This window comes from Pelobates fuscus, chromosome 4, assembly GCF_036172605.1.
Source record: "Pelobates fuscus isolate aPelFus1 chromosome 4, aPelFus1.pri, whole genome shotgun sequence".
NCBI classification, from domain to species: Eukaryota; Metazoa; Chordata; class Amphibia; order Anura; family Pelobatidae; genus Pelobates; species Pelobates fuscus.
The window spans coordinates 155891098-155905992 of NC_086320.1; the positions used below are offsets into that span (position 1 = coordinate 155891098).

The window sequence follows — 14895 nt, forward strand, 5'->3', positions numbered from 1 at the left end:
TTAGAGGTTTCTGGATTAGTTCCATCCTCATTAAAGAAATAAATGAATTGCATAAGTGTTTTTTTTACATATATATATATATTTATTTTTGTTTATTTTGCTCATAGTCTCTAAAAGCACCCGAACTGAAGGAAAAATTGGAGGAATCTGAAAAGCTTATACATGAATTAACAATCACCTGGGAAGAAAAGCTTAGAAAAACAGAAGCAATTGCCCAGGTACTATTTATTGAAATCTGTAAATATAATGTTAAGGATTCTACACATACAATTTAATATTTTCGTAAACATAGATTTTCTTAAATATATTTAATTGTTATTATTATTTTGTGGGCTTTTTTTTTTTAACTTATATCAGAGTTATTCACTAATGTGAGAATAGCTGGGCATTAACAGTGAAATAGCTGGGAATTAAAAAAAACAAATATATTTTGTGTTCAGTTTGGATATTTTGGACTTCTATTTGAAATTCAATTTGAATTCCAGGCAATTCTGACTTTAGTGAAGTGTTTGAAATAATTATATTTACCTATAGCTTGAGTCTGTACTACTAAGCTATTTTTTTGTCTAATTTATTTATTGATGTGTACTAGAAACATAGAAACATAGAATGTGACGGCAGATAAGAACATTCAGCCCATCTAATCTGCCCAATTTTCTAAATACTTTCATTAGTCCCTGTCCTTATTTTATAGTTATGAGAAACTGCTATGTTTACTTTAGGGTTAATCCAGCCTCTAGTGGCTGTCTCATTGACAGCCGCTAGAGGGGCTTCCGCGCTTCTCACTGTGATTTTCACAGTGAGAAGACGCCAGCGTCCATAGGAAAGCATTGAGAATGCTTTCCTATGAGACTGGCTGAATGCGCGCTCGGCTCTTGCCGCGCATGCGCATTCAGCTGATGACAGGGAAAGGAGGAGTAGAGTCCCCAGCGCCAAGGGAGCCCGGCGCTGGAAAAAAGGTAAGGGAGTAACCCCTTCCTCAACCTAGAGCCCGGCGGGAGGGGGACCCAAGGACCCTATAGAGCCAGGAAAACGAGTATGTTTTCCTGGCACTATAGTGGTCCTTTAAGTTCCTTTAACCTTTCCTGGTAAGTTTTATCCTGCAATCCATGAACCAGTTTAGTAGCCCTTCTCTGAACTCTCTAAAGTATCAATATCCTTCTGGAGATACGGTCTCCAGTACTGCGTACAATACTCCAAGTGAGGTCTCACCAGTGTTCTGTACAATGGCATGAGCTCTTCCCTCTTTCTACTGCTAATACCTTTTTAAGTGTGTTTTGTTTATGTTTATGTGCTTTCTTTGTATACTAATCTTTTTATTATTCATGTTTCCAATTTAAATAGATTACATTAAAATTAATGTTATTTACCATACTCATGTTGTTATTTGAATTGCAATTTGTTTATATTGTAATTTTGAGATATGCCGATCTTTTATGTTCGATTTCTCAGTTTTCATGTTTGTGTCCATAAGGACTGTTATTGGAACTAATGATTTAGTGACTAAACCCCAAGTAATATTCACATCCATTTAATGTCGTTTATATTCTGGCAGGAAGTTCTCAGCTGATTTGTTCGTTATTAGTCTGTCAGCCAGTCCTTGCTTGTTAGATGCTGATGTTTGTGTAAGGGTAGGATGTTTTGCGAAATTCAGGCAGATAAGACTAGTATAATGACAAACAAAGAGAACTTAATTTCAACAGTACAGCCATAATATACAATGCTTGTTATGGAAATAAATATTTAAATGAGTAAAAAAAAAAACCTAATAACATTCTTTTTTAATGCACCAATGTAAATATTTAAAGTGAGTTTGATAGTCTCGCCTGTGGACTGAAATATTAACTATCTGTAATAATACCTGCTTATATAAAATATATTAAATGTTCGTACAATTTTTAGGTCTGTTTAGCAAATGTTGAATAGTTGTGAACTGAGAATCTGAAATGCCAAGTTGAATCCAATGTAGTGTAATTGGAAAGATTCCCAAGCACAGCTATAGTCATAGCTTGGCTATTTTACCTTTAACGTCACTACTCAGATTTGAATTCACTACGCAGTTTGATAACTGTGAACCCCTATGTGTGAAGAGCTGATAATTCCTCACTTTATTTCCACAGGAGAGGCAAAAGCAGCTTGAGAGCATGGGTATTTCTCTAGAATCTTCCGGTATCAAAGTTGGGGACGATAAATGTTACTTGGTGAATCTGAATGCGGACCCTGCCCTTAATGAACTTTTGGTGTATTATTTAAAGGTGAGAAAATATCAGAAAATATGTCGAATTTGTGTAGATTTGTATTTGATGCAAATGTTAAAATATCTTTGTGATACATGTATTTCTGAACTCGCAAATAAAAATCGTTTCTACTCATGTTATATTCTATACTGTATGTATATATATAGAGAGAGAGATAGAGAGAGATTAATTTCACTTTGTGATATCACAACTGCCGCCTCAAAATGATGATCTTTTACCATTTAGGTAAGCAATATATCTACCTATCTATCTATCTATCTATCTATCCATCCATCCATCTACTTAATCTGTCTGTTTGTCCGTCCATCTATCATCTTTGCGTTTGCGCTGAGATTACTAAAACAATGTCTTCCTTTGTTTGTTAGTTTAAGTATAATTTATTATGGTATATTTATTACTGTTTTGCATTATTGGGTAATCACCAACTGTCAGTGAGTGGTGTACTTATCTCCCTGTCATGATTGGGGTGACATATTTTGTTTTACAATTTCTATACCACAGGTGCATGGTTAGGTACAATGGAGGATTTTGATTTGTTTGATGATAGCCCTAGAAATAATATTATAATTATTATTATTATTATTGCCATTTATATAGCGCCAACAGATTCTGTAGCGCTTTACTATATTATGAGAGGGGGGATGTAACTATAAATAGGACAATTACAAGAAAACTTACAGGAACAATCGGTTGAAGAGGACCCTGCTCAAACGAGCTTACAGTCATGTAGCCATTAAATGTAATATTGAAATAGGAAAAGAACAGTTTGTGGTAAAATAAGCAAAGCATTGCTAGAATCCTTTTGCGTGACTATTCTCCCTTAGAGCTACCTAGCAATTAGTATGACACTTTTTATAGTACGCTTCCATTAGTCAGCTTTTTTAAGTATATATTAATGTTGATTGTAAAAACTTCAGTGATTCCATTAAATATATACTGAAATGGGTCAACATTGTAAAAGATGCAGCACGATTGTTGGTCACACATTCAATGAACAAGAAACAAATTTTGAATGAATGAGTAACGATAATTAATCACAGAAGGGAGCAGGGAAAAGGAACGCTGCCAAGAACGGGTTTTTAGCAGAAACCAGTGTATTTTGCTTGTTTTCTGCTGGCACAGACATGAGATAGCTGACCAACGACTAGAAGAAAGACATGCAATGATTTATAGGGACAGCCCGGCCGCATAAAATGTGGTTTCCTTATGAATGCCAATATGACATCTTTGCTGTACATTTAATACATTATTAAATAATTTTGACCTGAAACAAAAGCCCTTTCTCTCCTTCAGTGTGTCTTACATGCTGTTTGTTTTGCAGGATCATAACAGAGTAGGTGCTGACACATCTCAGGATATACAGCTCTTTGGTATTGGCATTCAGCCCGAGCATTGTGTGATTGATGTGGCCACAGACGGGGAAATTTCTCTCACACCCAGGGAAAATGCACGGTATGTTGGATCAAGCAGCCATGACATGGACGTTTTATAGGAGAGTTGGTCAACCTGGTTTCATTTTGTAATTTTTGTTTTATTGCTTGAGTCATTAAAATTATAGATAGTAAGGTATGTCATAAAAAATAATGAGCTGTATTCATATTTTAAGAGATCAGGCAGACAGAGGTATCCTAGTATAAATTTACAGTAACCATGCATTATCCAACAATAGATAGAAAAAACAACCAAGAAATAAATGAATAAATGATAAGGCATATTGAGAGTATGGGATTGGTCAAATGAAAGACAAAAAAGTCCAAGGAGAGTAAGTTGGGGACACACGTAAAATGTTGCCAGTTGCTACTTTCCCTCACCCCAGTCAGAAAGATTAATGACCAAATCTTATATTTTGCCGTCATCCCAATTTGGTCCCATGTTATCTTATATCATCAGCATGGGATGCCCTACTTTTTGGGTGAGTAGGACATTAAATTTTAGAATAAGATCTTAAAAGAACAGATTGTTATAAACACAGAAGCTGGCTTGGTTTCATTTTCGTGTCATTTTCTAGAAGAGACTCGATCGGCTGGTTTTACCTTCAGCTCATTTTATTTTTAAACATCCTTTTTTTTTATTTATTTTAGACAGCTGGGTGAATCTTATACAGAAGTAAAAAAAACAGTATTAAGACAATGTCAACTATAAATAGTGCATGCATTATCTGTCTTAATGGTATCTTAGCAGAACATAACGTGAGGCAATTGACAGCACAGCACTTTCTGTAATCAGCATACTTGGGAGAATACACAAGGTTCATATTACAAATGTATAAATTAACGTAACTGTAGAAGGTTTTGTGGCTGGGTCATGTCAGTTCTGTCTAAAAAAATAAAGGCATTACACGGGATAAGTTCTAGGCCCTAGAATATTGGGAGTATTAAGTTTTAAAATGGAAAGAGTTTAACATTTTAGGTTTGATGGGCAGTTATAGGTATGGGGTTACTACAAACCACTTAGCAAAAAAAATATATATATTTTTGTATCATTTCCAAACAGTCCATATAAAATATGCTTTAGTTTTCAGATCACTTTTTAAGAGAGAATAAGTCAGTTTCGATTAATCCTTTCTGGTCCCTTATTAGGAGAGAGCGGGTCAGCTGGGTTTAACCTTTCTGGCCATTTTTTTTAGAAGGGACTTCATCAATGACTTTCAGAAATGTTGTGTAAGTGTAACCATGTGAACTATTCTATATGGTCATGTAATACAAGGCGCATACTTAAAATTCCTAAAAGTACCCTTTGATTTTAAGCAAAACCATTGACTTATATTTCTTCACAAGCCATGGTATAGGTAAATACATTTATTACTTACACAACTGTAATAAATGTTGGATAAAAGATTTCATGCAATGATTTTTAATCATTTTGTAAAAGCAAACATTTGCTATGTCCCAATTTTTAACTGCCAGTTTTAGCATGTACCCAAACTGCATCACTTGATTCACTGGCCCGTAATTGGAGAAACAAGAGGAACTGGAGAATTGATGCCTAATGATGCATTTTTGGGCTGGAAGGTATATCGAGGGTCACAAATCAACTTTACTTTAATAAGGCTTAACTAATTAATAAGGCATAGAATACAGAGGTAATAATAACCTACTTTATAAAATTCCCTCCCATTCTGCTACCTCATATGGCAGGCAGATTATTGCTTACAAGGAAGATAGGATAGACCCCTTCAATCTATTCTAGTGACAGGCTGATATCCCTGCTATAACCAGGTACTTTAACCTTGTCCATGACTCTCGGTGTCGTATCGTCTGTTTATAGCTGATCCCATGACACTTGTAACGGTATGCGGGATAATCGTCCACGACATCCGTTGGTATCTTCAGGAAATCCACAGTCAGAGTAGGAAGCAAGGCAATATTCCCAATCCTCCCAATAACCGGACGAAACACAGTTTGGGAGTCAACTAACTCGGTTTATTCACAAGCAGCGTATTTATACAGTTCCCCATGCAAGGGGTTTCCACACAGATCATCCAGGGGATTTCTCCCAACATGCATTGTGACTTTCCCAACAGGCATTGCGACCCGAGAGGGATACTCCCACTAAAATGGACGACTAAGTGGATTATCCCCTCGTGTAGCAAAACCGACAATTGACTCTAAAATCCATAATTCACATAATATTCGGTACTTTGGAATAATCGAACGTTCGGTAGATAGCTGGGGTCGGAGCGCACACTTTGTGAGAATACCGCTCTGATCCCAGCTGAATTGACCGAACGCCGCACATAATACATTTAAACAGGAAAGTTGGTTTAAAAGTACCGAATAAGTACGGGACATATAATGTACCGAACGCGGGACTCCCGAACGCTCTGGAACTCCAGCGGGGCTCGGATCATCGAGTAGCCGTTTTCAAGTCCAGGCTCTCGACGACCGAACACCGTTGCAGAGACAAAGGATCCAAGATGGCCGACCGCCGCATGGTCGGTAGTGGATCGACGGCCACCTAGGAGAGCCCTTAATTACCGATTGCAACAATGTTGCAATCGGTTACTTGGTACCACACGACTTGGGAGTGTGTAGTCGACCTGGGGAGCCCGTATTCGTACGGCGAATGGCCAGGATAGCCGTGTTTTCGTCGTACGAATGCTGGTACGCTGGCAGCGTACGGCTGCCAGCGTGCGAACGGCCATAGCACAATACATACACATTTAACGGAACACATCATACAGTCAGCCTACGGACAACCTATACTGCATATAGTCCAGAAGTGGCTAGATTTGCCACAATGCTCCCCCAGAACCAAGCCGGCATACACAGTCTGATCCCAACGGATCGGCTTGGGGATGTCCGGGAGAGTACTCACAGATCACTTTTCGAGTTCAGTCTGTCTGGATAACCCGTCAGCGTTACCGTTTTGTTTTCCGGGCCGATAGTGAATGGTAAAGTCAAAGGGCTGCAGCGCCAAACTCCAGCGCAGCAGCCGGGCATTGTCCCCAGATACACGGTTCAGCCACACTAACGGGTTGTGATCTGTGAGTAAGGAAAAAGGTTGTCCGTACAAATAGGGCTGTAACTTTTTGAGGGCCCACACCACGGCCAGGCATTCTTTCTCGATGGCAGCGTAGCTCACTTCACGCGGTAGTAACTTGCGGCTTAGGTAAGCTACGGGGTGTTCTCCGCCATCGGCTCCCACTTGGCTCAGTACTGCTCCCAATCCAAACATTGAAGCGTCTGTGTGAACAAGAAATCTTTTAGTTGGATCAGGAGCCGTCAACACAGGAGCATTAGTTAGAGCCGTTTTGAGTTGCTGGAATGCCTGCTCACACTCTGGGGCCCAGACAACTTGTCGGGGAAGGTTCTTTTTAGTCAAGTCCGTCAGGGGTTTGGCCAGGGTGCTATAGTCTGGAACAAACTTCCGGTAGTAGCCGGCCGTCCCTAAAAACGCCAGCACCTGAGTCTTAGTCCTGGGGGTAGGCCACTTTGCTACAGCCTCAATCTTGGCTGGCTCGGGTCTCTGCTGCCCACACCCTACTCGGTGTCCCAGATACTGCACCTCAGCCATACCTATGTGGCACTTGCTAGGCTTTAACGTTAACCCAGCCTCCCCAATACGATCTAGGATCGCCCCTATGTGGTGTAGGTGGTCCTCCCAGGTCTGGCTAAAGATGGCTATGTCATCTAGATAGGCACAGGCATACTCTTGGAACCCGTCCAGTAGCCGATCTACCATCCGCTGAAAGGTAGCCGGAGCGTTTTTCATTCCGAAGGGCATGACCTTGAAATGGTACAGGCCAAACGGAGTGACAAACGCCGACTTGGGGACGGCGTCATCGGCTAGTGGAATTTGCCAGTATCCCTTACACAAATCAATGGTAGTGAGATACTGGCCCCGTGCCATCTTATCTAACAGCTCGTCTATCCGGGGCATCGGGTAGGCATCAGACACCGTTTTGTCATTTAGCCTCCGGTAGTCGACACAGAACCGAGTGGTGCCATCCTTTTTCGGTACTAGGACTACCGGCGATGCCCAGGGGCTATCGGAGGGTTCGATAACCCCTAGCTGTAACATCTCATCTAGCTCGGCTTTCATATGGGTACGGACGGATTCCGGAACCCTATATGGAGCCTGTCTCATAGGTAGCTGTCCCAGGGTGTCTACTCGGTGAGTGGCTAGCGGAGTGTAACCAGGTAAATTGGAGAAGGTAGCCCCTTTGGCTTCGATCAGCGCTTGTACCTGGGCACGCTCATGGGCGCTTAGCCGCTCCCCCAGCTGAACTCCCTGGGAGGGCTCTATCGGTGCCTCGGGTTCTAGTAGGTCAGGTAAGGGTAGGTTCTCCTGATCCTCTAAGGAGGAGGCGCAGATGGCCGTCACATCCTCGATCCTCTCATGGTAGGGTTTGAGCAGGTTCACGTGGAGCATGCGTCTCTTCCCTACCCCTGAGCAGGGGCCGATCACATAGGTAGTGTCGCATCGCTGCTCCACTACCTGGTATGGGCCTTGCCAGATGGCCTGCAGCTTGTCTGTGCGGACAGGTTTTAAAATTAAAACCTTCTGTCCCACCTGAAAGCTGCGGTCTCGGGCTCCTCTATCGTACCAGCGTCGCTGTCGTTGCTGGGCCGCCTGGAGGTTGGTGTGTACAGCCTGAGTGAGCGCCTCCAGACGGTCCCTGAATTCCAGGACGTATGATATGATAGGGGTCTCGTTGGTAGTACTCTCTCCCTCCCAATGTTCCCTAATTAAGTTCAAGGGTCCCCGCACCCTCCTCCCAAATAGTAATTCAAACGGGGAGAATCCGGTCGACTCCTGGGGAACCTCTCTATAAGCAAAGAGTAGGTGAGGTAGAAACCTCTCCCAGTCTTTGTGGGTCTCCCCGAACGTCCGAAGCATCTGCTTCAGTGTCCCGTTGAACCTCTCACATAACCCATTGGACTGGGGGTGGTAGGCGGAATTAACTATTGGCTTAATGCCACATACCTTCCACATATGTTGAGTAACTTCGGCCGTAAACTGGGTACCTCGGTCCGAGATTATCTCTTGGGGGAACCCTACCCGGGAAAACACTTTCATTAATGCCTCCGCTACGGTCTCGGCATGTATATTAGTGAGGGCCACAGCTTCGGGGTACCTGGTGGCGTAATCCACTACAGTCAGAATGTACCTTTTGCCAGAGGGACTGGGTTTTGGCAGGGGCCCTACGATATCTACCGCTACGCGGCTGAAGGGCTCTGCGATAATGGGTAGGGGACATAGCTTGGCCTTGTGGCGATCCCCTCGTTTACCTACTCTCTGACATACGTCGCAAGAGGTGCAATACTGGCGCACATCCTGCGAGATGCCGGGCCAGAAGAAGGCATGCGTTAAGCGGTACCGGGTACGGGTCATCCCTAGGTGTCCTGACAAGGGAATGTCATGAGCAATTCTAAGCAGCTCCTGTCTATACTTTTGCGGTACCACTAGCTGCTTGTTAGTCAGGGTGACAGACCCCCCCACATCTTTAGTCGTGACACGGTATAACAACTCCTTCTCCCAGATGTACCGCTCCCCCTCTAGCCCGGTTTGGTCTGTTTGTGCCCGGTCTCTATATACTTGGAGGGTGGGATCGGTCTGGACTTCGGTCGCAAAGGTAGTCGGGGTATCCCAGGACATGGGGGTCGGTCGGGGAGCATGGTCTCTTACCTGAGCCTCAGAGTGTATCGGTGTAGCCGTGGTGCGAGCCTGTTGCCGGGTGGTTACGGGGTGTGCCTCCTGATAGGGAGTCTGGGGAATAAAAGCGGAAGTCATTTGGCCTAAGTCATTCCCCAGCACAACATCTGCAGGTAAATTTTGCATAAGCCCTACTTCCACAGTCCCCTCTCCCACACCCCAATCCAAGTGTACTTTGGCAGTCGGTAGCCGGTATACTGCTCCCCCGGCCACCCGTACTGCTACTGACCCGCCAGTGTGGGTTGCGCCCGGGACCAAATGTGGTGCAACCAAAGTCAAAGTGGCTCCCGAATCCCTGAGCCCTTGTACCTCCTTGCCCTCTAGGGATACTAGCTGCCGATGATGTTGTCGGTTGTCGGTGGCTCGGACCGACATTACTTCGTGGAGCACCCCTAGCGGCTCCTCAACTTGAGCGCTCAGCAATTCTTGGGTGACGGGGGCTACCTGGTAATGGTGTGCAGCAGCCCTTGGTGCCAAATTTTGTCGCACCTGATTCCAAGCCTGCCGGCTCCGGTTTTGGGTGCACTCCCGAGAAATGTGTCCCCACTGCTTGCAGGTGTGACACTGAATGTTAGCCGGCCGTTGTATCGGGAGGGGGGTGGTGGAGTATTCAGTGCTGGCCTGTGCAGGGGTACAGTGGGGCCGGTAGGAGTAAAATTATGGGGTGGCCCGGTAACCCGAGGGAGGGCCTTATTCTGTGATCCGTGATGCCTCCGGGCATCAAAATGCTGATCCGCCAATCTAGCGGCTTCGGGTAGGGTGAGGGGTTTACGGTCTCTCACCCATTCTTGTGCGTCTGGGGACAAGCCATTAAAAAACTGCTCCAGTAGCATAAGCTGTCGTAACTCCTCCATATTAGTGGCGTTGCTGGCCTGTATCCATCCTTGCGATGCTTGATCCAGCTTGTGTGCCCACTCTGCGTGAGAATCTTTCTCCGGTTTGCGCAAGCCCCTGAACTTGCGCCGGTATGCTTCTGGGGTGATAGCATACCTCTCCAAGATCGCCCTCTTTACTTTAGGGTAATCTTTGCTGTCCTCTCGAGGTACAGCACGGTAGGCTTCAGCTGCCCTACCCGATAATTTACCGGCCAGCAGCGGTACCCATACTGCGGGTTCCAGATCGTGCAAATCGCACAGCCGCTCAAAATCCTGTAAGTACCCATCGATTTCGTCCTTTTCTTCACAAAACGCTTTAAAGGCGTGATGTGGGACTTTGGGCTTTATTTGTCCATAGGTGGAGGCAGTAACAGACTCTGCCCTAGGTGGGGTTGCTGGTGGGTTGGTTGCCAGCAGATAGTCTTGTACATCCGATATCATCACGGTCAGCATTTCCAACGATACTGGTTGCGGCAGAAACTCCAACCTGGTTCGTAGCTCTTTTTGGAATGGGGTCTCTTCCTTGGCTGGTGGAGGTGTAGCGCTGCGGGCTCTGTCTCCCTCCATTAGTTCCGCGATCAGCACAGCCTTAGATTTGTTGCTGGCTATCTTGCCCCTGGCTTCCAGTAGCTCTTTTAAAGTCTGTCGTTTCAGTATGGTGTAGTCAATCTCCATACGAATTGCCCTTGCTTTCCTTGTTCGGTAGTTCCAGTTTACACGAACGCTGCTTTTTCGGCTGTAAGGTTCGGATCCCGTCGCTTGCCACCAATTGTAACGGTATGCGGGATAATCGGCCACGACATCCGTTGGTATCTTCAGGAAATCCACAGTCAGAGTAGGAAGCAAGGCAATATTCCCAATCCTCCCAATAACCGGACGAAACACAGTTTGGGAGTCAACTAACTCGGTTTATTCACAAGCAGCGTATTTATACAGTTCCCCATGCAAGGGGTTTCCACACAGATCATCCAGGGGATTTCTCCCAACATGCATTGTGACTTTCCCAACAGGCATTGCGACCCGAGAGGGATACTCCCACTAAAATGGACGACTAAGTGGATTATCCCCTCGTGTAGCAAAACCGACAATTGACTCTAAAATCCATAATTCACATAATATTCGGTACTTTGGAATAATCGAACGTTCGGTAGATAGCTGGGGTCGGAGCGCACACTTTGTGAGAATACCGCTCTGATCCCAGCTGAATTGACCGAACGCCGCACATAATACATTTAAACAGGAAAGTTGGTTTAAAAGTACCGAATAAGTACGGGACATATAATGTACCGAACGCGGGACTCCCGAACGCTCTGGAACTCCAGCGGGGCTCGGATCATCGAGTAGCCGTTTTCAAGTCCAGGCTCTCGACGACCGAACACCGTTGCAGAGACAAAGGATCCAAGATGGCCGACCGCCGCATGGTCGGTAGTGGATCGACGGCCACCTAGGAGAGCCCTTAATTACCGATTGCAACAATGTTGCAATCGGTTACTTGGTACCACACGACTTGGGAGTGTGTAGTCGACCTGGGGAGCCCGTATTCGTACGGCGAATGGCCAGGATAGCCGTGTTTTCGTCGTACGAATGCTGGTACGCTGGCAGCGTACGGCTGCCAGCGTGCGAACGGCCATAGCACAATACATACACATTTAACGGAACACATCATACAGTCAGCCTACGGACAACCTATACTGCATATAGTCCAGAAGTGGCTAGATTTGCCACAACACTAAATATAGTTTTATGAGAACAGATACAAGACAGATATAGTTTAGTGCCCAATGGCTTATCTATTGTCCAGTATAACAGAACACTCAAGAGTGTGTGTAGTTTTTCTAGTTCACTAAAATATAGAAAATATCTTACAAAGTGCATGTAGATCCATATAAAATCAACCTAAATGAGAACACTGCAAAAAATATATTTGTATTAATTTTCATCCATAAAAAAAAATGGTTGTGTGAGGGGCAAATAAGGCCGTATAGGAAGGGGGAAATAAGTCGGTTGTGGTGTGCCGGAACCAACGTCGTGGTAGGCCTGTAATAAAAGAGGGCCCACCCATGAGGTGTAATGAAAGTATAAATTAGAGGGAGTGGAGGGTGGGGACATGCGAATCGCAAAAAACATACAGGAAGGTATGCAGGCCCAGCCTTTATATTTGTGTGAGGGGCAAATAAGGCCGTATAGGAAGGGGGAAATAAGTCGGTTGAGGTGTGCCGGAACCGACGTCGTGGTAGCCCTGTAATAAAAGAGGGCAAAAATAGATGCCTGCCAGAAAACTTAAAAACAATCAACAAAACCTTAATTGCCTAGCTGTATGGTAAACGCCGAGCGAGTAATTAGGTGCCCGGCGCTTTATCCGGCACTCTAAATTGGGCAAGGGGAAGTAAAGTCTGTTAAACGTGTTGGCCAACTAGGGAAAACTAAGTGTGGGGTAGAGAGGGTAAACTATAGACTGCATGAATAGGTGAGACTTCCTGAGACAATGCTGCAAGATGACGTGGTTGCTATGGGAAATATGTGGGACCCCAAGAAACTGTGAAAGCAGGTATAGCGGCTCAACGACTACCTGACATAGTTACTTAGCTGAAAAGGAGACTAGCGTCCCCCAAGTCCGGCCTACCTCACATTCGTGATTAAAACGGTTGATCCAAAAAGAAGGCGAAAAACCCAGTTTGAAGCGCTTTCCAATTTGCAACAAGCTAGGGAAAAAATTATTTCTTGACCCCAAAATGGCAGTCGGATTATCCTTGGATCAAGCAGTTATTGCCCTACATTGAAGGTTGATAAAAGGCATGAAATAGGTCTGATAGTGATGGAAAAACTTGGATGTGATGGGAAATCTGTAAATTGAAAAATTCCCGGAACCTGAAACGCCTTGAGTATGGTAATATTCTGGTATGAGGAGATGAAACTGCGTGTGAATGAAACCTGAAACAACATGTGCAGTTGTAGACTGGATAAGTAGAGTGGATGCAAGTAAGAGGTGGCAAAAGAAGTGAAATCAATCACAGACAACATAATCAGAGACAGTAACAGTATATGAGAGAAAGGAGCCTCAAGGGGAAGAACGGACCTAACCCAAGTACTGTGAGTGCTAGAAAAACAAAAACAAACAAAAGGAGAGCCAGACGCGAACGATGACGACCCCGAGCTCACAAGGCTGGCAGCCCACGACCAGGCCCCGAAACGCAGAGAATGCTATCGTCTACAGGAGAGGCCGTAGTCAGAGCCACATTCGAACGAGTAGAAGAGGCACAGGACCGATCATGCAAAAAACAAAAATTTAATAAAATAAAATATTGGTGCAGGAAGTCCGGTTCAGAACAAGCCGAAGCGGCGGTGCCAGTTGCCCTAAACTACCATCCGACACCGCCCCATAAACGACCGCAGCAAAGACAACCAGGGGGCGAACAACGGAGAACCAGTCAGTTACAGTAGTGGGCATCTCAACCATTGCTTGTGGCCCCCTCCAGCAACAGCGTTACCCGTGGAGGCAGACAGACACTGAGAGTACAGCTACCTATAATGAATTAGAAGTTCCATAAAGCCTCTCTAAGCATTTTTGGCCAACCGCAGATGTCACTGTCCAGAAATTGTATGTGCAAATATTTGCAAAGACAAATTCTCTCTGATGGGAGATTGTAAACGGGGACTGCCACAGCACTTAGTTGATCGTCGTCTTTGTGTGTGTTCATGTCTACACTGTCTGTGCATTTGACGTTAGCAATATAATGCTTACGGAGTTTCTTTGTTACACCTTGTCTTGGCTTTCATGGGGGGAAATCTTCGGCTGCATTAGGTCACCAGCTCTCCCACTCAGACGCACATTCTTTCTACACCACAACAGGCTGGAACCTACTTCAGAATCACAGAGAAGCCTGCATAAGAACAAACACAAATTCTATGAATTGATACTAGAAGTACAGCACTATTCCCTGCTTCTCCTTGTTAACATGTTGGTTTTGCAGTCAGATTTACCTACAGCCCCTTTACTCAGGACACTTATTCTGGGTCTTAATTCTTACTCTACCTTTGTTTTTGTTCTTTCCTTTTTTTCTCTCTTTCATTTTTTTTGGAGATAACTTCCGCTTTTGACAGCACTTATATTGTCTATGTATATGGTTTTTTTTTGTTTGTTTTTTATAATTTTATCCAGTAATGAGAAAATGAATAAAAAAAGTTGTTGAAGAGAAAAAGACATACTGTTCAATGATAACCTGAATATTAAGACTATTTGAATTTTTTATTATTTTATTTTGGCAGCTGCCAGCTGTGTCTAGTTAAAAGTAATTAATATGGTTTGTAATGCTGCTGTCATACATTGAGGGAGTGTTCATAATGAGTAGGCTGTAAGTGGCTGTCTGTAATGCCAATTGCAAAGCCATTCTCTTTTGTTTCCTTTTACATGATGACAGATTACCTTGCAATTTCCCAGAACCTCCTTTGTTCGGCAGCATGTGTCAGCTCAATAATGGACTGCGCTCCACCTGCGCTTTAGGCCTTAGTCAGTGGGAGCTAATTTCCAGTGATTCTTAAGAATCATGCACAGTGTGATATCAAACCTAGTGTAGTAATATGCTGGACAACACTTGTGTTAAAAA

General features: G+C 44.1%; 1 protein-coding gene across 1 annotated transcript in view; it reads left to right on the forward strand.

Annotated features, from left to right (window-relative positions):
* Positions 1-14895, forward strand: part of KIF13A (kinesin family member 13A) — a 169549-nt gene that overhangs the window by 92914 nt on the left and 61740 nt on the right. Inside the window, exons 10-12 of the mRNA XM_063451688.1 lie at positions 108-218; positions 2121-2255; positions 3580-3710. Of these exons, the coding sequence (XP_063307758.1) occupies positions 108-218; positions 2121-2255; positions 3580-3710 (377 nt within the window). The remainder of the gene's footprint in view (positions 1-107; positions 219-2120; positions 2256-3579; positions 3711-14895) is intronic.